The sequence below is a fragment of the Carcharodon carcharias genome, chromosome 22 (assembly GCF_017639515.1).
Source record: "Carcharodon carcharias isolate sCarCar2 chromosome 22, sCarCar2.pri, whole genome shotgun sequence".
NCBI lineage: Eukaryota > Metazoa > Chordata > Chondrichthyes > Lamniformes > Lamnidae > Carcharodon > Carcharodon carcharias.
Window position 1 is genome coordinate 25406733 of NC_054488.1, and position 27295 is coordinate 25434027.

Below are 27295 nucleotides of genomic sequence, written 5' to 3' on the forward strand. Positions count from 1 at the left end.
TAATTCACCTGATCCATCCAGCTTCCCTGGATGACAGCATTTGATAGAATTGCATAGAATATACAGCACAGAATCAGGCCAATCAGCCAAACTAGTTTGTGCTGGTGTTTATACTCCACACCAGACTCCTCCCATCCCATCTGTGGCATCTCAGCTTTTCAACATATTTTTCTATTCCCTATCCTGTCATGTACTTGTCTACTTTCCGTTTGACAGCTTCCATTTGCCTCAGCAACTTCCTGTGACAGCATGATCCACATTCTAACCACTCGCTGTGTAAAGGAACTTCTTCTTCATACCCTATTGGATTCAATAGTGACTATTATAATTATGGCCCCCCGTTTTGGATTCTCCCACAAATGGGAACATTCTCTCCGTATCTACCCTGTCCAGTCCAATCATAATTTTAAATACACTATCAGATCACTTCTAAACCTTCCCTTTTCTAAAGAAAAAAATGGTCTTTCACAATAGCTGCAGGCTGTCAGATGTGGTATCATTCTTGTGTCCCTTTCACTTTCTCCAGTCCTTCTTTGTTCTTTTTGTAGTGTGGACACCACATCTGTGCACAGTGCTGTAAGTCTAACCTGACCAGGGTCCTTTTTAGGTGAGCATAATTTCACTTCTTTTGAACTCTGTACCCACAGAAATAAATCCCAGTATTTTGTTACCATTTTTAAGTGTTCTGCGGACCTACATTGGTATTTTGAATAATTTGTTCACTGTATCCGTACATCCCTTTGCTCTTCCATCCCCTTCATTTTATTATGTATCATTTCTATTTTCCTACCAAAGTGCAACACCTCACCTTTATATACATCAAAGTTCATTTGCCATTTAACTTCCCAGTTTGCAAGTTTTCTAATGTTATATTGCTTTATGTTGCATTTTACCTCACTGTTAGCTCTATCCCCAGTTTGGTATCATCAGCAAATTTTGATATTGAGTCACTTATTATTGAGTCAAGTTCAAATCTTTAATGTAAGTTATGAATAACAGTGGTCCCTGTACTGATTCTTTTGGAACAGCACATTCTACCTTCTTCTATTCTGAATAACTACCCTTTATCTATGCTGTCTGCCTTTTACTTTTTAACCAATTTACGATCCACTCAGCTATTTGCCTCCGACTCCACGTGCCCTGACCTTTGTCATGATCTTGCTGTGTGGTACCTTTTGAAAATGTTGGCTGTTGTTATCATTCAAATGGCCACAGCATCAAACTGTAGACCCAATCAGGGGAAAGCCATTCCGTCAATGGTCCGGTCCCATTGGCGGCGATCGTCATGGCGGGTCAGGGGGGACAATTCAGCATGAGGGACAGAAATCTATTTCACACCGGCATGAAATCACATCCGGATCATCCGATGATGTCCACCACGGTGGAACGCGAATCCCGCTGCAGGACTGCATGAACCCGATTTGCATCATGGTAATGGCATGCAAGTAAGGCCTGGCCAGAATCAGCCCACCACACCAGATTTACCGTTACGCCAACGGGAAAACATGCCGGCCCAGAACACGTTTGGACAAGTGTGACATGCAGGAGTTGGGACTTATCATTAGGGACTTGCTCAGATTGCGGACATCCGAGGAGAAGTAGTTGCTGGAGCCTTACTGCTACCGGACCCTGGAGAAACACGTGCATCGCATGCTGGGTGAATCCTCAATGTGCATGGCTCTGCCTTGAAGCAGCTCCCAGAAGGTGAGGGACTCAGTTGTTGCTTCAGGTCTGCTTCGGAACATCACGGTCTTGGCCATGGGCTACTACGGATGATCGGCGAACGGCATGGGGAGGGAAGGTCCAGCTGTGAGTGGGACAGGAAGGTGTTCCCTGGGGGTGGGAGAGCAAGGTCTAGGTGTAAGTGGGAGGGGAAGGTGTATCGGGGTGGGGTGAGGTTGGGAGACGGGGAACGAAGGTGTCGGTGGGGTGAGATTGGGAGGGGAGGGGAAGGATTTTGGAGGGGAAGAGGGAGTATGGAGGTAGGAGGGAGTACAGGGAGGAGGTACAGTGGGGAGGAGGGAGTTTGGAGGGAGGAGGGTGCAATGGAGGAAAATGTTCCAAGTGGGGATGTAGGTGTAAGGTGGGAGGAAAGTGTAAGGGAGCGAGTTCGGAGGGAGGAAGGTGTCCAGGGGAAGGAGCGAGTTCGGAGGGGGGACGGTATCTGGGGGGAGGAGGGAGTAAGGGTGGAGGAGTAAATAAGGAGGGGGAAATGACCAGGCGAATGTGCAAGGGAGGGGTCTGTGGAGTCAATGACTGCCTCCTGGAGAGCAAACAGAGGGTGGGCGTGGTAGGAGGGAGTAGTGAGTGTGAGAGGGGGCAGAGGGAGCCGGTAGGATGGGAGGGTGAGGGTGCATTGGTAACAGTAGAAGGGATAGTGAGGTTGGTTGGTGGGACACGGATGCAGACATGGACCCTGGGGGTGGGAAGGAGGAGGTTGGAGGTCAATGTGGATGGGGATGGGATTCTCAGGAAGGTAGGGAATGTGCACTTCCACCTGGACATCCTGGAATGACAAGGGTTTGGGATGATAGGTGACGTTGGGGAGATGGAAAGTGATGTCAGCAGGTGTCAACAGTGATGGGGAAAAGGACATGGGTGACTGTGGGAGGGGAAAGGATAGGGGAGCTGATGAGATACTTGACTTCGACCATTATTTTCAGATCAAAAGGAAGAAGATCCTCATGCTGGACAGGCACAGATGCTGCATGGGAGAGTGATCAGTGGCTGGGTGGAGATGCAGGTCAGCTCAGATGGACAACTGAAAGACAACCCCAGTAGGTAGCATTGAAAATGCTCAGGACAGTGAGATGAGTGTGATGGATGAAGGCTCCATATGCGTGAGAGAGTGCTTGCACGAGGCTCTGAAAGACCCTGCCACACTTCTCCCTCCAGAATCACTCATGGTCCAGCTGCAGGCAGCTGAACTGCTAGTATGAGGGTGGGCTGGGGGGACATGCAGTGGGAGGACATGCAAAGCCTGTCAATGAAGCTGAAAGACACCGTTACACATCATTCAGTGAAAGTGAATATATTTTCAGATTATGAAGTGACAAAAGGTGTTCACCCGTGCAACCACTTGTGATCAGAATTTCTTAACTTTTCTAGGCCTACCACTTCTTCTAGGTGTTGCCCTGACATTTGCAGCAAGGGTGGAGACAGCCTGTGCAATGGTTGGGCCCTATTGCCTCTGATGACTTCAGCGTCCATCCTCTGGAGAGCCAAGGCTTTGAGGGCCCCAACTTGCTTCGGCTGATCTCCTGTGGGCCAGTTGCTCCCTCTGTGGTGACAGAGGACAAGGCTGAGGGGGGTCACAGGTAAAGGGGACTTGGAGGGAGCGAACAGCCTCTGAGATTCCCGAGTGGATGACCCAGATGTGTCCAGTCGTTGCTTCTCCTCCCTTCAGGTGTCCGGCGACTCCAGCCTGACTCCTTGAGGGGTAGGAGCACCTGGGGGGATGTCGAGGTACCCCGTTTCCCTCTCACGTTGCCAATGCTGGAACTTACCCATGGCTACTGCAATGGAGTGCAGGTCTGCGCACATCTCCACATTCTGCTGGACCAGGGTCTCCGTGGCATCCGACATCCGTCTTATGGAAACCTCCATATGCACACATGTGGGCACCACTTTATCAGAGGGCGGGTGGAGGCACTCCTACAACTCACTTCCAATAGCTCTGCTTGATGTTCCCCCACCTTTTGCTGACTCCCCACATTGAGTTGGAAGGCCAAATCCAGAGGCTCGTCAACTAACTCAGACCTCATAGTTGCCCCTTCCCCGGCAGTCCTCCGAGTGCCGGGGAGGTTGGCTGGACCTGCCTCCTCCTACTGCAGACACGTGTCCGTATGGTGACCGCCACATTGTGAACCTGAGCCTGCTCTAGATCTAGGTCCCACTGAGGTGTGTGTATCTCTGCACTGATGGAGGGTGTGGGTAAGCGCTGTGACAGGTCTTCCAGGCTGTTTATTTCCAGCTCTTCAATGGAGGAGGTGTCCGCTTGGCTGGAGGTGAGGACCTGGATGGAGCTGAGGGACTGGCTTGGCAGACCTCCCTGTGAACCAAAGTAGAGATAATTAATGCATGGCAGCAGAGTCAAAAGCAGGAGAGAGAGCGCTCATTGTTGCATTGAGAGAGGGATGATGTGGTGCTGAATCCTCATGTGGGTGTTCGCTGCTGACCTCAGTGTCGCCGCAGGCACAGTCCATGTCCTCATCAGTCAAAATGATGGCACGCTCCTCAAAGTGAGTGAGGGACGTAATATGGTACACTTCACCCCTCACCCTGCTGTTGTGAGCAAGCTTCTCCTGCATGAAAACAGGTAGAGAATGTGAGCAAGAAGCATGGCACAGCGTGGAATGTTTGTGTGGTGAGCAGAGCCATGAACAGGATGAGGACGCGAGCTCCAGAGGATATGAGCCTGATGGAGATGTGAGAGTGTGTGTGAGTTAGTTGTGTTGTCCCTTGAGGTGTGAGATCTGTGTGGATGTGTGATGGGTTTGTGAATGTGCGAGTTGAGAGTGATGAGGTGGTTGACTTACCCTGACGGAACGGATGAGAGCATTCATCCTCTTCCTGCACTGGATGGCTGACTTCCTCTGTGCTCCAGTGGCACTGACTGCTGCTGTCACAGCCTCCCAGGTCGGTTTGGTGACTCTGGTGGACCTCCTGGGTCAGAGTGGGGGTAGAGGACATCGCGATGGCCTTCTAGGCACCCCAGAGAGGTGTCACTGAATTTGGGGACTGCTGTCTTCTTTGCATTCTGAGCCGTTTGTCACATGGAGCAGCCCTGGTCTGTAGACATGAAATAGGCTGCGCTCAGGTGTACTTTAAATATGGCAGCGGGAGTGAGGAAGCAATGAGGTCATGGCATTGAGGGCAAACCTGAGCCTGCCTGCCAGAGATCCGGAGTGTTTCCCATGAATATTATTAATGAGGTGGGATGTGGCGAGTATGGGACAATATGGCGTGATAACCTGCCATTGCGGCCAGCGGGTAAAACATCTTTTTTCATGCCCACTACCATACTTAGTGCAAATCTGTGATGATTCCTCCCAAAGAATCATACAGGAGACCACCATTTGGCCCACTGTGCCTGCACTGACTGTTTGAAAGAACCATCCAATTAATGTCATCCCCTAGCTCTTCCCTGCATTTTTTTTTCAAGTATTCATCCAATTCTCTTTTGAAGGCTATTATTAAATCTGCTTGCATCACCTTTTCAGGCACCAGGTCATAACATCTGAATGTGTAAAAAGAATTCTTATCATGCCTCCCTGGAGTTTTTTGTCAGTTATCTTAAATTGGTATTCTTTGTTTACTGATTCATCTGCCAGTGGAACTGGTTTCTCCCTATCTGCCTTATTGAAACCTTCATGATCTTGAACACCTCCATTAAATCTCTGCTTAATGTTCTCTGCTCTAAGGAGAATAATCCTTTGGTAAAGGGGGCAGATACCTTACTATGACCCATTAGTTCTTAAACATTATATCCTGACACTGAGCGGGCACCAGTGTTTGAAAGAGAAAAATTGCTGGAAATCAAGAAACTTCAAGCTATTCATATGGGATATACCATGGGGATGGGGTGGGGGGGATTGGGTGGAGAAACTACCTGGGATGTGACATGGAACTTCAAGGGTGGGACCAGAAGGAGAGTACCATGCAACTTCAGAGGGGCCAGACAGGTGTGAGATAGAACATTACGGAAGGCACAGAAGATACACCATGAAACTTTGAGGGCCATGCATGAAACTGAAATCCTTTTTCCTGTTAATTTGCATTTATTCCAAGTTGTTGATAGGTTTGGGTATTCTAATTTAGGATTTAGCACAAAGGTTAGTCCTTTCCAAACCTCCCACTTTGGTGAGCAAGGAACATTAAATGCAAATAATGCTGTGTTCCCTGGGCTTCAAAGCCTAGATCACCAGGGTCCAGGTGTGGCACTTAGAAATGCCTGGAGTCACCATTACTCCACTAGAAGAGCAACCATTGGTGGAAATATCCTCAGAGTTTCTCCTTCTCCAATACTCTAACTTTGGCGAAAATGTAGCCTAAAGGAGGATTCCACCAAAATAATGGCTCCATAGTGGAAGGAGCCCAAGTGACATTCTTTGTTAGAGAAGCTGCTTTACATGAGGCTGTGTCTAGAGTTCATTTTGTATTGTGAAACCCATTCTGTTGTTAAAACAAGCAGCACTGAGAAATGTCAACAAATGTTGAGACTGTCAAGGTCACAGGCACTGACTGGTGTCATTAAAGGTAGTTTTCTGTTCTGCAAATATATGGGAAGGTATTAAATTGGTTATGTTACTCAACCAGTAATATAGAGAAGGTGGGTTCAAATTCTACCATCGCAGTTTGGGAACTTGAATTCAGTTTGAAAAAGCTCCTGCTCTGTGGAACAAGAGTTCTCTTAATTTAATAGCTGTCTGGGTTTTCAGCTGGAAACATTGTTTGATCAACAGCTTAGGCTTTCTGATCTCTGTGGTCAATTGTAAAATGTTTGTTGACATAAGTCAAGTAGTTTCAAGTATTTGTGGTTTATGATTTTTGAATCTTCAAAGGGCCTGGATTTTTAATAGCTTGCCATGCAGACTTCTTCTTACCACAGGAGAAATTTATCAATGGATTACTTTTTTTCATTTTTTTAAATATCTGCCACTGTACAATATGGTGTTTATTGGTTCTAGAAAGTGTACAGTGGGTCAATGGGCATGGAAGTGCCAGTGCTTGGCATAGGGGGCACGAGGGGTCTGAGGGGATGGGTGGAAGGGCAGAGCACTTGGCATGGGGACATGAGGGGACATGGAGGGTGGGTGGAAAGGCAGATCCTGGCAGAGCGGGCATTGGCAGATATAGGGGTTACTTGAAGTCATGAGATGGCATGGATGGAGCATGGGGAGTGTTTGGAAGATGAAGGGGGTGTGAGGGGTGAGGGCTGTAGGGCCTTTGTTCTTTCACTGGGAAAATGTCCCATGGCATGGGGGGCTGGGACTTTTAAGCAGTCCACCTTGGCACCCAGCAGTCCCTGTGGCTGCCTCCACATTTCTCATCAGGTCAGCTGGCTCAACTCCAGCAACGAACATTTTGCCTTGGCGGGCACTTTCTCTCGAGGCAGGAGGGCTGAGCCGGGACTTTTCCCAACTCCCCCTACCCACCTCCAGGATGAAAATCCAGGCCTCTGTGTCTAGAACTCTCATTCCTGACACAGGAGGTCAACAGCCCTGCTGCTGCTGCTGTGTCTGGTACTTCTCACTCGCACCAGAACAAATAGCCTTGCTGCTCACATCTAAATAATAAGCTTTTCTGTCAATGGCCAATGACCCATTACCTTATATCCTGTTGGTCGGCCTGGCGGTGGGATCCAATTCATGCGGATTCTTTTGCTGTCAATTGGCTGAGCTTTGACATTGGTGGGTGGGGAGTTGATGGAGATGGCACTTTGCTCGAGGGGGATTGTTGTTTGATTTTCTGTAATATCAGACAGCAGGGCAAGTTAATGAAAGATCTTGGTTTTTTTTTTACTGACTATGGAAAGATGGCTCAGTAGGGAGCAAACCTTTCCTGCTACATTGGAGAGAAAAAAAAGAAGCATGTGAGTAAAACATTAAAGCAGAAGAACAGGTAAGGATGTGTGGCTTAAAATAAATGTTCTTTATATAAGCACACAGAATATATGGAGTGAATTGAATAAATTGCAGGTGCAAACTCAATTTGTAGGTTATGACGTTGTAGCCATCACGTGGTTGCAAGATGATCAGGTTTGGGAACCAAACCAAATACCAAGTTAGAAGGTCCGCAAGAAAGTAAGGGAAAATGGTAGAAAGGGAGAGGAATAGTCTTGGTGAATGAAATCACTTCAAAGATAAGAGGATGTAATGAGAAGCAGGCAGTGGATAGAATTAAGAAATAGAAAAGGATTTAAGACTGTAGTGGGAATAATGTATAGGCCCCTTTGTAGCAGCTGTAAAATGATGGGTTGTATAAATGCATAGATTGGACAAGCATGAAGCAAAAGCAGGTTGGCTTTAATCAGGAGTTTTAGCTTTCATATACTGTAGGTTGGGATAAGAAGACTACCATAATGTCAAAAAGGTAGTGAATTTCTTGAGTGTGTTCAGGATAATTTAGTGCAACAATATGTCCGAGAACCAAGGAGGCAGGCCATGTTAGATTTAGTAACACATAATGAATCAGATTTAGCGAACAGCCTAACAAAGTGTGAATTTTTATCGAAAGGCAACCATAATATGATCAAATTCAACCTAATGTTTGAAAGGGAGAAACACAAAACAATTACTAAGATTCAAGATTTATGTCAGGGCCTTCACTGAGATGAGACAGAAAATGCCCACAGTAAACTGGATAAATCTGTTAATGGATAAAACGACAGAAGGTCAGTGGATAGAGTTCAGAATCACAGAATCACACAGTGCAGAAGAGTCTCTTCAGCCCATCGAGTCTGCACCGACATGTGAGAAACACCTGACCTACCTACCTAATCCCATTTACCAGCACTTGGCCCATAGCCTTGAATGTTATGATGTGTCAAGTGCTCATCCAGGTACTTTTTAAAGGATGTGAGGCAACCCACCTCCAACACCCTCCCAGCAGCGCATTCCAGACCATCACCACCCTCTGGGTAAAAAAGTTTTTCCTCACATCCCCCCTAAACCTCCTGCCCCTCACCTTGAACTTGTGTCCCCTCGTGTCTGACCCTTCAACTAAGGGGAAGAGCTGCTCCCTAGCCACCCTGTCCATGCCCCTCATAATCTTGTACCTCGATCAGGTCACTCCCTCAGTCTTTTCTGCTCCAACAAAAACAACTCAAGTCTATCCAACCTCTCTTCATAACTTAAGTGTTTCATCCCAGGTAACATCCTGGTGAATCTCCTCTGCACCCTCCAGTGCAATCACATCCTTCCTATAATGTGGCGACCAGAACTGCACATTGTGCTCTAGCTGTGGCCTCACCAAGGTTCCATACAACTCCAACTCCCTACTTTTGTAATCTATGTCTCGATTGATAAAGGCAAATGTCCCATATGCCTTTTTCACCATCCCACTACATGCCCCTCCACCTTCAGAGATCTATGGACACACGCCAAGGTCCCTTTGTTCCTCAGAACTTCCTAGTGTCATGCCGTTCATTAAATACTTCCTTGTCAAATTATTCCTTCCATTTGACCATCCCGTCTAAATCTTCCTGCAGCCCAAGACACTCAACCTCATTGTTAACCACCCGACCAATCTTTGTGTCATCCTTAAATTTACTAATCCTACCCACCACATAGTCACCTATGTCGTTTATATAAATGATGGATAATAGGGGACCCAGCACAGATCCCTGTGGTACACCATTGGACACTGGCTTCCAGTCACTTAAGCAGCCTTCTGTCATCACCCTCTGTCTCCTACAACTAAGCCAAATTTGAATCCACCTTATCAAATTACCCTGTATCCCATGTGCATTTGCCTTCTTTATAAGTCTCCCATGTGGGACCTTGTCAAAGGCTTTGCTGAAATCCTTATAAACTACATCAACCGCACTACCCTCATCTACACACCTGGTCACCTCCTCAAAAAATTCAATCAAATTTGTTAGGCATGACCTCCCTCTGACAAAGCCATGCTGACTATCCCTGATCAAACCTTGCCTCTTCAAGTGGAGATAGATTCTCTCCTTCAGAATTTTCTCCATTAGTTTCCCTACCACTAACATGAGACTCACTGGTCTGGAGTTCCCTGGCTTGTCTCTACAATTCTTCTTAAACAGCGGAACCACATTAGCTGTTCTCCAGTCCTCTGGCACCTCCCCTGTGACCAGAGACTAGTTAAAGATTTGGGTCAGAACCCCTGCAATCTCCTCCCTTGCCTCCCTCAGCAGTCTGGGATATGAATGGGACCTGGAGATTTGTCCACTTTTAAGCCTGCCAACACCTCCAATACCTTGTCATTCCCTATATCAATTTGCTCAAGAACCTCGCAGTCTCTCTCCCCGAGTTCCACACCTTCATCCTCATTCTCTTGGGTGAAGGCAGATGTGAAGTATTCGTTCAACACTCTAGTGATGTCCACTGGCTCCACCCATAGATTGCCCCCTTGGTCCCTAATGGGCCCTACTCTTTCCCTGGTTATCCTCTTCCCATTGATATACTTATAGAATACCTTGGGATTTTCCCTATTTTTACCAGCCAGAGCGTTCGCATATCTCCTCTTTGCTCTTCTAATTGCTTTCTTAAGCTCCACCCTGCACTTTCTGTACTCCACTAATGCCTCCGCTGATTTGCTCCCCTTGTACCTGCTAAAAGCCTCTCTTTTCTTTCTCATTGTATCCTGAATATCTCTGGTCATCCATGGTTCTCTGGGCTTGTTACTCCTTCCTATCACCCTAGAGGGAACATGTTGAGCCTGTACCCTCCCCATTTCCTTTTTGAATGCACCCCACTGCTCTTCTGTAGATTTCCCCACAAGTAGCTGTTCCAGTCTACCTTGGCCAGATCCTGTCTTATTTTACTAAAATCCGCTCTCTCCCAATCCAAAACATTTTTTGGAAACTTGTCTATTTCTTTGTCCATAACAAGCTTAATCTGTACCATGTTGTGGTCGCTATCACTAAAATGCACCCCCACCACCACCTCAGCCACCTGTCCGACTTCTTTCCCCAGAATTAGGTCCCACACTGCGCCATCCCTTGTTGGACCCTCTACATATTGACCTAAAAAGTTCTCCTGTACACATTTCAAGAAATCCACTCCATCCAAGCCCTTAACACCATGTCTATCCCAGTTAATGTTCAAAAATAATTTGTGATGCAGAACCAGTTTATACTCCTAAGGGGCAAAAGCTCTACTTGTCAAAAAACAGCTATGGATGACTATTGTGGTGAGAGACAATATAAAAGTGGAAGAAAAAGCACACAAGTTGCAAAAGTAGCACAGATCCTGGTGTCTGGGAGAGGTACAAAGAACAGCAAAGGATTACAAAACAAAAAGCTATAACCGCAAAAAGGAAGTATCAAAAGAAACTTGCAAAGGATATAAAAATCAACACAAAAAGTTTTATTATTATGTTAGGAAAAAGAAAGCGGTCAAGAATAACGTCCTCTCCTTGATAACTGATAATGGTGATATTGTCACTAAAAATAAGGAAATGGCAGACATGCTGAATAATTACACGTTACATCAGTATTTATTGTAGAGGGACAGTTCAGCATGCCAGACATCCAAAGGAAACTAATACTGTATTGAATCAGGGAAGGGGACTCACCAAGATTAACAGTAATGAACATCTATATAGTGCTTTTAATGTAAAAAAAAGTTCCAAAAAGCTTTACTGGAGCATCATGGAACAAAATTTGATCCTGAGCCACATAAGGAGATGTTAGGCTATATGACTGAAAACTTGGTTAAGGAGGCAGGATTTAAGGAGCATCGTAAAGGAGGAAAGAGAGGCGGAAAGAAATAGGGGACAGGGTCTTGGCAGCTGAAAGCGCAGCTGCCAGTGGTGGAATGATTAAAATTGTGAATGCTCAAGAGGCCAGAATTGGCAGAGCAGAGAGATCTAAGGGGGTGTTGTAGGGCTGAAGGAGAAATAAAAAATACTAGACCTCGCTGTATTAGGACAGGAAGGGCTAGTTTCCCAGTTGTCACATGATCCATGCACTGAAATAACAAGACCTTAATGATGTTTATGTCACTATGTCCATGAACACTACACTACCAAATCACAAAAAAAAACCAGAAAGTGAATCTTCCACAGGAGGCAGGGAGGTTGAGAATGCCAACAGAGAAAAAAGTGACTAAAGGAAAGAATCACAGGATCAGAGGTTGGTTGCATAATGAGAAACATGTGGTTTAAAGTATAGGCTGCATACAAAAAATAGTGTTTAGTCAATAGTAATTTTAGCCTTATGTTACAGAAAAAATCTTAAAATGTGAAATCATGTTGTGCCATTCTTTCAGCAATTTGCAGGAAGTTCAAATTTCTTTTTTTTAAACGTTTTTGGTCTCCACGGTCACTAATCATAACAGTTGTAAATTTGTGGAATTGTCTAACCCAGAGAGCTGTAGAAACTCAGTTGTTGAGTAATTTCAGGCAGAAATTGATAGACTTTTGGGTACTAAGGGAGTCGAGGGAAATGGGGAAAGTGTGGGAAGGTAGAATTGAGGGCAAAGGTCAGCCATGATCTTATTGGATGGCAGATCAGGCTCAAGGGACCATATGATCTACAACTACACCTATTTCTTATGTCCACCTGCACACACACCCATCCACATTCGGGTAGATGCAAACATGGACATAGACACACATGAACATTTAGTGATACATACATAAACATGCATGTCCATCACTCTGAGCAGCAGTAAAATTTTCCATCAAAAGGATTCTATAAATTGAAATACAATGATTATGTGGCCCTTCTGCTTCTGTACTGCTTCTGTGCTGTGGTCATCCACCCATTCCTGATTAGTTTTGTGTAGTGACAATCTGAGGAAAACTTGTCAGGTCTTCGATGGGGAAGATCCTGAACTGGACTCCTCAGCCACTGGCTGTGACACATTTGTGAAATTTATCCTGGTTTACAGCTCACTGCAAGAGGGACAAGAGCCAGTGCAATATAGAAATATTCCAAGAAAGGGCATTGCTCTTCTAAGTCTCCTTAGATTCGCTCTGAATTGGTACAATATTATGGCAATGTAGTTAGTTTGAGTCATGAGTTACTTACTATTAGTGTAATAAAAAGTGGAGTTCAGCCAGCTTCCCTTGACAGTTGCTGAGGTGATTAAGTCTGGTATTAGCTGGAAGTAGCTCCCAGGTTCAGTTCCAGACCAAGGTGCTTTTAGGAGCATGGTAGTTTGCCACAGCACCATTGGGTTATGAAAGGAATGAGTGACCTCTGATAGAAAAAGAGTAAGCTTATGCATACATGCTCAGGTGACATGTGGTATGTGCATGTGTGAGCATGCATGTGGGAGTGTGCCCACATGGTCAAGGATATGCCCCCATGTCTTTGTAAATGTGGGTGTGCAAGGGTGGTGCTGCGTGTGTTTGTGTGTGTGTGTGTGTGTGTGTGTGTGTGTGTGTGTGTGTGAGAGATGGGTGGGGGCCGCATGTATGTGTGGGTGGGTGTGTGGATTGGTATGTGTGGGTGGGGATGAGCATGTGGGTGGGGATGAGTGTGTGTGTGTGTGTGTGTGTATGCGTGCGTGTGTGTTTTTGGGGGTGGCACAGTATGGGTGCAGCTGCACGTAGGTGTGGTTAGGTATGTGGGTTGGTGTGCGTGTGTGCGTGCGTGTGTGTGGGCTGGTGCAGGATGCACGATTGTGTGGGTGGATGTGTGTGGATGGGGATGGATGTGTGTCTGTGTGTGTGTGTGTGTATGTGTGTATACATGTATATTTGTTAAAAGAGGACAGATTTGGACTCACTTGCAGCAATGCACCTCTTGGTTAAATAGCCTTTCAGCACGCACTGTTTGCAGTTCACACAAAAGAGCAGCTACATGGGCACGGTCACTAATGGCCTGTACCTGGGCCAATGCAACCAGGAAGAGTTAGCTATATTGGCGGAATGTAGTGGTGGGTGGGGGGCAGGTGGGTGGCAGTGACCAAGAATGGTAAACAAAAGATGCAGGGAGCAGAAAGAGTTAACTGAAGAATGAGGCAAAGGTTGAACACACCATTATCATTGGCGATGATGACGTTGGTTTCAGGAAATTTCCCCAGCTTTGCTCCATTTTGGGGCTTGTACAGTTCGATGCGGAATTGTTTGAGCTGCCCATTTTCCAGGAGAGTGTCAATCTCTGTCTGCTCCAGGAGTGAGACGGGTATCTCCTTGCGAGTCTCTCCAGGGTAGAATATGACCTCGCTCTCCGTTGATATGTAATCCTGCAAGAGACAAAAAGCAAGATGTGTGAAGTGATATATTTTGGTACCAAGAATGAGGAGAGGCAATGGCTGAGATTTTCCAGCCCCGCTATTGACTTTCAATGAGACTGGACGATCCCAGCGCAGGGCAGAGTCGGAAAATCCCGGCCAATATACAATAAGTGGTGCAATTCTAGAGGGGGTGCAAAAACAGAGAGCACTGGGTGCAGACGTACATAATTCTTTAAAGGTGGCAAGACAAGTTCAGAAGGGTCCTCAAGCATATGGTTTTCTTAGCTTTATTAATAGAGGAATAGAATTCAATAGCAGGAAAGTTATGCCAGACCTTTATTAATAATTGATTAGACTTCAATTGGAGTACTGTATCCATTTCTGGGCACCACACTTTGGGAAGGATGTGAAGGCCTTACAGAGGATGCAGAGAGGTGTTCTCCTTCGAGCAGAGGAGATTGAGTTTTGATAGAAGTGTTAAAAATTACGAAGGAGTAATTGAATAAATGAGGAGAAACTGTTTCCAATGGCAGAAGGTTAGCAAACCTTGAAACAATTGGCAAAAGAACTAGAGGTGACACACGATGAGAATGGCTGCCCTTGACATCAAGGCAGCATTTGACTGGGTGTGGCATCAAGGAGCCCTAGCAAAACTAGGGTCAGTGGGAATTAGGGGGAAAACTCTTCACTGGTTGGAAGCACAAAGGAAGATGGCTCTGGTTGTTGGAGGTCAGTCATCTCAGCTCCAGGATATCACTGCAGGAGTTCCTCAGGGTAGTGTCCTAGGTCCAACCATCTTCAGCTGCTTTATCAGTGACCTTCCTTCTGTTATAAGGTCAGAAGTGGGGATATTCACTGATGATTGCACAATGTTCAGTACTATTCACGACTCCTCAGATACTGAAGTAGACCATGTTCAAATGCAGCAAGACCTGGACAATATCTAGGCTTGGGCTGACAAGTGGCAATTAACATTTGGGCCACACAAGTACCAGGCAATGACAATCTCAAACTAGAGAGAATCTAACCATCTGCTGTTGACATTCAATGGCATTACCATCGCTGAATTCCCCCAATAACTGGGGGTTACCATTGACCAGAAACTGAGCTGGACTAGCCATATAAATACTGTGGCTCAAGGTCATGTCAGAGGCTAGGGATCCTGCAGTGAGTAACTCACCGCCTGACTCCCCAAAACCTGTCCACCATCCACAAGGCAGAAGTCAGGAGTGTGATGGAATATTCTCCACTTGCCTGGATGAGTGCAGCTTCAACAACACTCAGGAAGCTTTACACCACCTAAGACAAAGCAGCCCACTTGATTGGCACCCCTTCGACAAACATTCACTCCCTCCACCACCAACGCACAGTGGCAGCAGTGTGTACCATCTACAAGATGCACTACAGGAACTCACCAAGGCTCCTTAGAAAGCATCTTCCAAACCCACGGCCATTACCCTCTAGAAGGACAAGGGCAGCAGTCACAGGGGAACACCACCACCTGGAAGTTCCATTCCAAGCCCCTCACCATCCTGACTTGGAAATATATCACTTTCATTGCCGCTGGGTCAAAATCCTGGAGCTCCCTTCCTAACAGCACTGTGGGTGTACCTACACCACATGGACTGCAGCGGTTCAAGAAGGCAGCTCACCACCACCTTCTCAAGGGCAATTAGGGATGGGCAATAAATGCTGGTCTAGCCAGCAATGCCCAGATCCCATGAATGAATTTTTAAAAATGTTGATAGGTATCTGGAATGCATTGCCTGAAGGGAAGCAGATTCAGTAATATCTTTAAAAGAGATGTGGGTAAATACTCAAAGGGAAATATTTACAGTGGTGAGGAAAAAGCAGGGAAAGTTTGGATAACTCTTTGAAAGAGCAGGCATAGGCACAATGGGCTGAATGACCACCTGTGTTGTATCATTCTATGATTCTAAGATGACAGAGAGTGGATACCCGGGTGACAGGGAATTATCCGTGCAGGATGAGGTTTCCTAAAGCTAATAAAAATAAAAAAATTAAAATTTAATTAATAACATGCCCCTGCTCATGTGACAGTTATTACATTTTTCATATCTTTATTTTTTTTTTGAAAATTCTTCATCTCCCTAAGACAGCTTTGAGCTGCAGGGAGATTCTCAAGCGTGCATGTGCGAAGTTCACGCTTGCCCCGCTCCCCTACCTGCACAGGCAGTGCTGAGCACAGCTGCTCACGTTTCGTGTTGGATGGGCCTTAATTGGCCCACCAGTGTGAATTCACGGTTGTGCCCCGATTGCGGGCAGTGGTCGTATTCCCGCCAGACAAGGGCAAAATTCTGCCCATGGTCATCATTAGACTTTGCTGTGGTGGGATTCAAACCCAGGTCCCCAGAGCATTACCCTGGGTATATGGAATACTAGCCCAGTGACAGTACCACTATGCCACTACCTCCTCTGCCCAATTATGAATGCTCAGCTGAGTTTCAAAAGCTACAATTATCACAGCAGGGGATTCTGAGTTCACAGTTTTACTGACAATTTAAAGGTGCTATTAAAGGATTGGATGTCTTTGATATGGATCTTAAACATAAGTTTGTTTTATAAGGGATTAACTACTTGAGGAGATTTAAAAGCATTGAATAGATTTTATGGATGGGGAGTTTTTTCATTATAAGTGTGTAGGAATGAAGGCTGTATTAGATTGTTGGAAGTTTTTTTTATCTCCATATGGCTCCTGAGGTCTGTCCATGGTGGGTACAGGATGAGTAGCTATTGAGGTCTCATGAAGAGTCTGAGAGGCCATGAGGATGGGTGAGGTGGTATGAAATGGCACAGAGGGTATGAGGGGTCATAGGACATGGGTGGGGAGGATGAGGGTGTGTAAGGGGTTAGGGCGAGGGGGCCAATAGTTTCTGAAACAACTGGGATGAAGTCCTGGAGAACCAAGGTGGGCCTTCCAACTGGCACAACTTGGCACTTGCCTGCCCCCCTGGCTGCCTATGTTCTGTTTCCAGGATCAGCAGGCCCAGCTTGATCCCACACCTGCTCCCCTGGAGTGAAAACTGAGTTATTTGGGGTACTTTTTACTGAGGAGAGTCCGGCAAGTTGGGAAATTTCTAGACTCAAGCTACTCTCCTCGATAGTGAAAATCCATCCTGTGATCTCATTGAAAAATATAAGATTCTGAAGGGGCTTGACAGGTTGAAAGGTTGTTTCCCCTGGCTGGGGAATCTAGAACACAGGGGACACAATCTCAGGATAAGGGGTGGATCATTTACAACACAGAAATTCCTTCACTCAGACAGTTGTGAATCTTTGGAATTCTCTATCCTGGAGAGTTGTGGATGTTCCATCGTTGGGTATATTTAAGGCTGAGATAAATTGTTCATCTCTCAGGAAATCAAGGGATATGAGGAGAGGGAAGCGGAGTTGAGGCAGAAGAGCAGCCATGATTGTGTCTGAACAGTGGAGCAGGCTCAAGGGGTCATATGTCTATTCCTGCTCCTAACTCTTAGGTTCTTATGTAATACATACTGAGACCAGAGAGGCAATCCTGAGGCCTGGGCCCCTTGAATATTCTGGGCTCTTCCATTACAGGCAGTTACAGACAATGAAGCACTTCCTGTAGAGTAGACATTGTTGCAATTGCAGGAGACGCAGCAGCCAATTTGTGTACAGGAAAGTTCTGAAAAAAACAGCAATGTGATAATGACCAAATCTCTGGTTTTTTTTATGTTGTTTGCGGGATAAATTTTAGCCAGGACACCAGAAGAATACCCCAACTCTTCTTTAAACAACGCCTAAGGGATCTTTTACATCCAGTGGAGAGGGCAGATTGGGCCTTCATTTAACCACATAAGAAACATGACACCTTTGGAATTACACAATGTAGAATTTACAACACAGAAAGAGGCCTTTCAGCCCAACAGCTCTATGCTGGTGTTTATACTCCAAACGACCCTCCTCCTACCCTACTTTATCTAACCCTATCAGGATATCCTTCTATTCCATGCTCTCAAATGTGTTTATCTATCTTCATCTTAAAGCTGTACTTATGCTATTTACTCTCAATTAATCAATGTAGTGGCAGGCACTCTCTGGATGAAAATGTTTTTCCTAAATTCTCTATTGTATTTATTATTGCCCCAAATTTTGGATTCTCCCATAGGTGGAAACATGAACCAATTTATGATTTTAAAGACCTTAATCAGCACTCCCCAGTCTTCTCTTTTCTAGAGAAAAGAGCCCCAGCCTGTTCAATGTATTCTGATATGCATAGTCTCAGTTTTGGTAACATTCTAATGAACCATTTTTGCACCTTCCCCACTGCCTCTACATCATTTTGTAATAGGGAGACCAGGACCCAGATTTTTGATTCAGGCTGGGAAAACTTGAGTGTGGCTTTTGCAGCTTCTGAAACTCAAGCTTACTTTCAAACCCCATTCCTGTCATATTCTTGTCTCTGAGAGATGTGGGGAGGAGTGCAGAGTGTGGATGTGAAGGCAAGCTGGTTAGAAGGCCTGTTTCAGTTCTCAGAGACAGCAGGTCCCAACATTGTTCTTATGCCTCCTAAACCTCACTCCTCAGCCCTCACCCAAATTCATGCCGCCCCCATATCTCTATGCCCCACCATGGCCCTCATACTCCCAATGCCCTCTATGCCCCTTCATATTGATCTTGCCCTTTCATACTCCCCATTCCTCCTCAAGGAGAGCTCCATACCCACACATAGAGGGCACCATGCCTTCTCACACACCCATGCCACCCATTCCACTTCCTCATGCCCCTTTTGTGCTCCTCATATCTCCTCATATACTCCATGCCAATCCATGACCCCTTCTATGACCCCTCATAGTCCAAGTGCTCCCTCACAGACCCCCACAACCCCTACATGCCATTCTCCCTGTATCTGCTATGGACACACCTCATGTGTCTTTGATATGGGCATTAAAAAAATAAACTTCTAACAATCTAACAGTGCTGTTATTCAAAAGCACTTCATACTGCAGAAAAACTCTAATTCATAAAAGCTATTAAAAATGTGAATCTCTACAAGTGGTCAATCTGTTGTAAAAATCATTTAGCCACTTACCACATCAAAGATAATCTTTTAATCACCTTGTAAAACTGTCACTCAAATGCGAGCATAGCCCCTGCTGAGATAAGTAGTTCTGGAGCTTTTGAAACTCAGCCAAGCACTCACAACAGCCCCAGCTATCAAAACAAACTCTGAAAAATGTAAACAATGGAGTGCATTGAAACTGAAAAACCAGGTGGCCTTTTTTAAGCTGCCAGTGGTGTTTCATTTCCATTTCAAAGCAGATTACCAGCAATCAATGGGGCAGGGCTTCCAAAACCCACACCACAATACAGATATAGCAGAAACAAAGTTAACGTTTCAAGTCCATATGAGCCTTCTTCAGAGCTAAATAGAACTTCTACTTAGCTCTGAAGAAGAGTTGTTTCTCTGTCCACAGATGCTGTCAGGCATGTTGCATTTTCCCAGCATTTTCTGTTTTTATTTCAGGTTTCCAACATCTGCAGTATTTTGCTTTATTATACAGAAATAGCAAGGCTGATTTGGTTGGGAGGGGGGGTGGGGGGTGGTGGTGGAGGGGTGAACCACAGGGACTGGGGGAGTGGTGGAAGGGAATTCAAATTTCCCATGATCCTCACAATGGTGACCCTGACCTCAGAAAAGGTGCTTGGGTGTTTGCAGCTAAGGCTTCCCAACTTACATAAAGATGATACAAAAATAGCTTGCTCAAAATAGACAGCATCCGGTGAGAACTGAACTTATAAAGGACACCCGAAATTATTGTGTCCATCATACCTTGCCATCCCTGGCGGTGAGATCTCTCGTCCTGTAGGAGACCTGTGTGCGTCCATCTTCCATTATCTCCCGGAACAAGGGTATTTTAGCCACTTTGTCCTGCCGCTGGTATGTGTAGGATGGTTGCAGGAAAGTGATAATGCTTTTGGCTGCTGGAAAGAGCAGAAACACACACATGTCAAACAGTGGAGGGAAAGACAAGCATTGGGAGTTCACTCACCAATCACAATGCTTTTGTGATCTCCTACTGGAGTTACACCAGCCAATTGGCAGAAGCCAGTGGAGTTCCCAGCATGACTGCTAGGAAGAGAGGGTGGGCAAGGATGTCGGAGTGGGCACATGCGCAGGCTCAGTTGCAATGCCTTCCATGATCGAATGTCCTTTTGGCACTTGCTGCCTAAATTCATCAATTGTAAAGGGGCAACTTTTGTTGGTAGACCCATAACCCGGATTGAGGAAAAAGAGGGATAAGGTGGTCAGCCCAACAGCTAGACTCTGTGATGGCTTATTTGATAATTACAGTCTGTAGGCCTGGCGCTGAGATATCCAGGCCAGAAGAAGCACCACTCATCCCCAGGCTTGCAAATCTAACTGATAATTGGGAGCACCACAAACTTGGTCACAATCCACCAGCTCCTGTCAGACAGCACGTACATGCGCCCTCGGGCAAGGACTGAACTCTACCAGGCTGTGATGCCTCTCACAGTTGAACTGAGTGCCAACCAGCCTCAGTCATAAAGAATGGCCATGCAGTGAACTACTGGCCTTTTAGCGTTTCAGAAGCAAATAGTGAGGAAAATAATCTCGAGAGAAGTATGTCAATATGAAGACAAATGGACAGAACTGAGAGAACTAGAATGGGGCTTGGCTGAATGAGCTGAATGACAGGGGGCCAAGGTGAACTGTGGAACTATCTAGGCCAAGGCAAGTTTCCCATAGACGTACAGGCTTCTTTGATGATGGTGATGTACACAAATCGCTGGTCGATCTCTGCATTCCCCTTTGGAACATCCACAGCCTCCACCTGCAAATGCTTTTCATCATCATCTTCATCCTTTACAAAGAGTGGAACCCGTACATCAATGGATTCGACCCCATCCTGGAACTCCACCTGCCCATGAGCATCTGCAAGGGGCCAAGGAACATAGATGATGACTATCAGACATGCTCCTTACAATCAAACACTTGCTCTTAAATCATTAAATCCCTATAGGTATTGGGACAGACCTGAGAATCCATTTAGGTTACACAGCTCTCTCTATCATTGTCACAATCATGGAATAATAAGTTTATAGATATCTAGAGATCCAGTCCACACAGTCAACCCCAGTCCTAGTGATCCACACCACACAGTCAATCCCAGTGATATGAACATACGAATTAGGAGTAGGCCATTTAGCCCCTTGAGCCTGCTGCACCGTTCAATAAGATCAGGCTGATCTGATTGTGGCCTCTCTCAACTCCACATTCCGCCTACCTCTGATAACGTTTGACTCCGTTGTTAGTCAAAAATCTATCTACCTGTGCCTTAAAAATATTTAATGATCCTTCCTCCACCGCTCTCTGGGGAAAAGAGTTCCAAAGATAGTTCGAGTCCTGGTGATTAACTCCATACGGTCAGTCCCAGTCCTAGTGATCCACTCTGCAGTCAATCCCAGTTCTAGTGATCCACTCCATACAGTCAACTTCCAGTCCTAGTGATCCACTCCATACACCCCGCCCCCAATTTTCCCAGTGATCTACTCCATAGATCCCATTCCCAAATTTTCCTTAAGGAAAAAATCCCATGAACAGTTGGGCAAGCTATGTTTCCCTGTTTTAATCTCACCTCGATCAGTTGCCACCGTATAGTAGCCGGGGCAAACTTTCAGACTGTTGAAGGCTTCCAAGTTAACCTTTTGTTCAGTTATATTCATGATCTGTTTCTCTGCTGAACGAAAGGCAGGTAATTGTGTGTCGATGATAGTCAGGTCCTGCCTGTGGTGAAAAATAGTCAGAATTACCAAGCAACACTTCAGTTCTGTAGAGGCACTGGAGAAGCTGGGATTGTTCTCCTTAGAACAGAGAAGGTTGGGGGGGGGGGGGGGGGGGTGGTTGGGGGGGGTTGGGATTTGATAGAGGCTTTCAAAATTCTAAGGGGTTTTACCAGAGTTGATGTGGGGGGTGGAATCGGTTCCCACTGACATGAGGGTTGATAAAAAGACCACAAATAGAGGATCATTGGCAAAAGAACCAGAGGGGAAATGAAGAGAATTTTTTTACACAGCAATTTATGATTTGGAATCTACTACCTGAAAGGATGGTAGCAGCAGTTTGAATAGTAACTTTCAAAAGGGAAATTGGATAAATATTTGAAAAGGAAACCAAAATGCCAGGCTATGGGATAAGAGTGGTGGGTGGATGGAGGGGTGGTGGGTGGGGGGTGCGGTTGGGCGGGGGGAGCTGTTGGTGTAATTGGTTATTTCAAACAGCTGGAACAGATACTATGGCCAAATGGCCTCCTTCTGTTCTTTAGGTTTCTATGTAAATACTGACCCCATAACCCTGAAGCTACTGCATCACTGCCTGCTCTTGAGGTAGGGCTGTATAACAAATGTTAATAAGGCCCAATACCTCTCAAAATATGTTGGGGAGCACAAAATATCAAAGAATTGACAGCTTTTTGTAGCCTTGATAACCTGTCCAGCACCTTCAGTTTATCAAAGGATGGTACATTTTGTATTTAATCCTTCTCGAAGTCCTTGTGGGTAAAAGCAGAGATCATGAAGGTACTGAGTTATACTCACTGACAGGCTGCGGGTTCAGATCTGGCTCAACAATAGCACTGTAGCTACAATAGGATGATATGCTCAAGGTTCCCACTCTAGAGCTTTGAGCACACGATCTAGGCTGACAGACGCAGGGCAGCACTGAGGGGAGTGCTGCACTTTTGGAGGATTCATCCTTCAGGTGAGATGCTAAACCTCTCAGGTGGATATAAATACTCCTTGGCATCATTTCAAAGAAGAGCAAGGGGAGTTTTCCCTGGTATCCTGGCCAATATTTATACCTCAACCAAAATTAAAATAGACGATCTGGTAGATTATTGCATTTACTGTTCATGGGAGTTTGTTGTGCAAATTGGCTGCTGTGTTTCCTACATTTCAGCAGTGACTACACTTCAAAAAGGCACAATACAAATGCAAGTCTTTCTTTTCTTTTGTTTTTTATTTTGATGTTTGATGATTTCAGGTGATTTGGTGATTCCTGATGGTAGGTGAGAACAGGATCAAGCAGAGTTATGATAGGTTCTATATTCAAATCACCAGTGACACTCAAGAATGGCACATGCTTGAAGTACCAAAGGTCAACTGGCGCTTGTAGATCAGGCCCACTGTGATACATCAGCACTTTAAATAGAGAAAAGGTGATTTTAAAAAGTTTGTGTTTCAGAGTGAGCTACACAGGAGAGGCCATGGTTGTGAATATCAGCTTAGAACTGGAGTGCAAGTTGGTGGATGGACAGTGATAATTCATAAATGACAGGGCAAGAGCACTCAGAGGGTGCAATATGACCACTGGCTAGTTCGAGGATGTCAAGAAATTACTTACCTCTTTCCAGCATTTGGTTGAAGTCTAAAAAACACAAAAATAATTTTTAAGTGTTGAATCAGATGAATTCTCAGTTCTCAGTGTTTACAACCACTGCCAAACTATAATATATGACATGATGGAGATAGAAGCACAGGGAGATAGAGAGGGGGAGAAAGAGAATGCACAGAGGGGGGAGAGAGAGGCACAGAGAGAAAGAGGCAGAGAGAGAAAGGAAAGAGCAGTTATGCCATCTCTCAATTCGATTGGCATAAACATGCTTCTCAGACAAATCTAGTCTCACTAACAACCTTGTGAGATTTGAAACCTCTTGATTTTTCTGCTATTGATTTGTTTGGGGAGCGAGTTCATTTTCCCAGTTCATACTGATACTTTTACCCTCCTCCTGTTCCATATCTTGCCAATGTGTTTCTCTCTAATTCTATTCTCGGGTTGGTGCTTGATACATCCTGTGGAACAGGAGATTTTGCAAAATTAGCCTGAGAACTTCCAACTGCAGCAGTGATGGGGGATGGATCTAATGGTGATGGCAACTTTTGATCACAAATGTGGGTGGGGAATCCACAATATTGACTATAAAATATGGCTGGTTGGCATATATGGTTTCCTAATACTGACAATGACTTAAATTATTAAGAGCAGAACTTGCATTGTTCTTGTCTGAGTGATTATACAGTAACTTAAAGGTACCCCAACACCTGCAAATTGAAATAGGTTTCCTTCTACCAATTCAAGTTTGTAGTTTTGAAATAAAACACAGGAAGGAATGACTGGCTAATAGGAAAGAAAATGTGATTAAGTTAGAGAAACAAATTATTCCTGATGATGTTTAACTCAGTGATCTAGTTCGCATGACCTTATGGTGAAAGGGAACATTTGCAAATACTGTCAGCTAAAAAACAGAATTGTTTGAGTAGATTGGATGCGAATGTGAGACAGGAATTGGGATCAAAATTAAACACAGCAAGTGTTTTTACCCCTAAAGGACACTGGTAAACCAGTTGGGTTTTTACAACATTCATGGTCACTTTAAATAATTCCAAATTTTACAACAAAATTGAAATTCTCAAATTGCCTCGATGGGTTTAAACTCACGTACTCTGGATTATTAGTCCAGGTCTCTGAAACACTATTGCAGTAATATAACGATGATACTAACATACACTCAGTTTACACTAGCACTAAACTAATCAAACTTATTACTTGGGTAATTCATACTATGATTGTGACTGCAGAATGTCAGGTGACTTCATAACCAAAAACAATTGTTCAAAGCCCGTATTTCAATCTTGAACTCACTCCCTGCTTGTTGTTATTTTTTCAAATATATGTGAGAAAAAGACTAGGGGAGAAACAGAAAGAGAGAGGATGGGCAGAAAGTGGGAAGCAACAAGCAGTTACAGGCCAGAAAAAAGAGGCAATCTAAACAAAAAAAAATGTATTCAATGTCACAGTGGATCAACTATATAGGGTATATTTTTTGAATCTTCACCTGTGATGTGATGGCTGGCGTGCTATGAGGGAAGAGTCGAAAATTGTAACTCTTTCGAGTACAAACCTGTTTCCATCTGTTCCTATTCAGATGAAGTGACATTGTTTCATAGTTTGCCATTGTGAGATTTGAACTCTTGATCTTGGGGTTACAAACCCAGTACAATAACCACTTGGCTATTTAGGTCAAGCATGAGTTGAAAATTGTAGGTGCACTGCATGTCGCCTTCCAATCAATTCTTGTTTGGATTTCTGACTCTGTCTGTTAATCACTGATTAGATTAAAGCTGCTGCAGGCTGTTTCAAAAAGAGGTATCCTGTGGCGGAAAGTCTGGAGACTAGGTGAGTGGTGGGGTGGGTGTGTATTGCTAGTGCTGTCTTTCTCTCTCTCTCAGCTTCACTGAGGAAGTCCTAGGGAGCTGACTTAAATTTTGGCCTAATTTTCAAATTCCTACAGATCCCTCCTACTCCTCTAAAACCAAACTTCTTACTTTTTAAAATTTTCATCATTATTGATGGCCCTTCATTTAATCATTACATTCCTGCCCGTTCTAATCCAGGTGATGAAGCTTACAACTGGAGTCTAGTTTTTCTGCAATCTATAAGCTTTTGTTTACAGGGATGTACATTATAAACAGACACCTCCAATCCCAACAACCACAATTTTACATTGTCAAAGGGTCATGAGGACTTGAAATGTCAAGTCTTTTCTTCTCTGCTGCTGCTGCCAGACCTGCTGAGTTTTTCCAGGTAATTCTGTTTTTGTTCACAATTTTACATTGTTTCATAGTTTGCTATTGTGAGATTTGAACTCTTGATTTTGGGGTTACAAAGCCAGTACCATAACCACTTGGCTACCACAATTTTACTGGGAGCACAAGAGAATCTCCAGTTAATTACCACAACCTGAATACAATTAATCACTCAATTAATATAAAATTAATATTAACCTCTTTATTCAGTTTTCTCCATCCTCTGCTTTTAAAAAGCTCTCAAAATAAATGTTTCCTCTATTGTACCTTTCATTTGGCAGCTTCCTCATTATTGTTAAACTTATCTCCTGTTTAGCATCCACTGTTTTGCACCCTTCAATGCAAAGCAATTTGAGATGTGCCCCTGCATATGCAGCTCTGTAGAATTATAAATTGTGTCTACTCGTACTAAAAAAGCAGCACAGCTGTTCACTAAGTATTTATTATTCTGCATGTCTATGTCCATTTCTTATATTAACTAATTTCAAGATATTGCAAATGAAAATAATTATTAAAATTGATTATTGAAATTGATAGTTGAAATCTTTACATTTTGTGGATGGAAAGTGTATACATAGCCATACACAAGGTATCACAATTGTGAGGGACAGGCTGGATGGATCAGAGAATCCTGACCTGTCAGTTATGTTCATATGTTTGTATTAACTTAACTGCCACTATCATAGTTTGAATAACTCAAATTTGGAGGTGATAATGGTGACTTCACTGTAGATAAATGTATTTTAATATATTAATGCATGAAGCTTTGACTTGTGGATTAGGTTTCATTCTATAAGGAGGCAGTTGTTTCAGCCAATAGTATGAGGGTGGATCCATCTTTAACACTTGAGGATAACTAGTAGGATTTTTAAAAAGTTTTTTTATAAAGCATTTTCAGATGCAGGGATATAATTTTTGTGAAGAGCTCTAATCTGTTAGAAAATAAATAAGCCACTAACAAGGTTTATAAATGAACTGTCACATTGGGCTATATACAATAAAAATAATGGCTCATGATTTTTATATCAAACCTAGATGGTGTGGTTGACGTTATTGAGAGAAGCACAGGGAGAACGGAAAGAGAGAGAGATGCACACACACAATAACTGGGAGACTCGAGATGTAAGGAAGAGTCCTTACCTAAATTTGGTTTTCCGCACTGGCTGGAAACCTGGGACAGATTTGTATGAGTCGTTGAGCTATAGTCACATAGATCAGAAGTCAGTCATAATATGAAACATTCATTGAATTGCACAGTATTTACAGCACAAAAACAGGCCACTATCCAACTGGCTTGTGCCAGTGTTTATGTTCCCCACAACCTTCTTCATCTCATCCTATCAGCCTATCCTCCTATTCCTTTATACCTCATGTACTTTCTAGCTTGCCTTTTGAATGCAAGATGAACTGTTACACCAGCTTGTCAACGTCACTCCAGAACACTGACAATGAATGTGATATGCATGGACAAGTCACCTCCCCCTGCACAAATCCAACTACACACCAGCACCAATACCACAGTACCTAGGGAGGGAGCTGCAGTTGGAGAGTTGAAAAAAACAGAGGGAGGGTTTGTGATGAGTTGAATTGCCATTTCTCCCCCTTGATTTTCCTTATATACTTGTACAACATCTTGGTTACTTACAGTACCTACGTAGCCATTCAGAAAACCTGGATTGTGGATGCTGTCTGAATGTCATGAATCCTCCTGGTGATGTAGTGTGTGTCTATGTGTTCAGCTAGCTGTAGGTCTTGGTAGAATCAGC

General features: G+C 44.4%; 1 protein-coding gene across 4 annotated transcripts in view; it reads right to left on the minus strand.

Moving 5' to 3' along the window:
* itgb4 (integrin, beta 4) overlaps positions 1-27295 on the minus strand; it is a 151704-nt gene that overhangs the window by 35695 nt on the left and 88714 nt on the right. For all 4 annotated transcript variants that reach the window (XM_041216920.1, XM_041216922.1, XM_041216921.1 and 1 more), the window contains exons 22-28: positions 26670-26728; positions 23287-23310; positions 21524-21672; positions 20641-20820; positions 19696-19847; positions 13682-13889; positions 7331-7470 (exon numbers count right to left, since the gene is read on the minus strand). In XM_041216920.1, coding sequence (XP_041072854.1) covers positions 7331-7470; positions 13682-13889; positions 19696-19847; positions 20641-20820; positions 21524-21672; positions 23287-23310; positions 26670-26728 — 912 coding nt within the window. The remainder of the gene's footprint in view (positions 1-7330; positions 7471-13681; positions 13890-19695; positions 19848-20640; positions 20821-21523; positions 21673-23286; positions 23311-26669; positions 26729-27295) is intronic.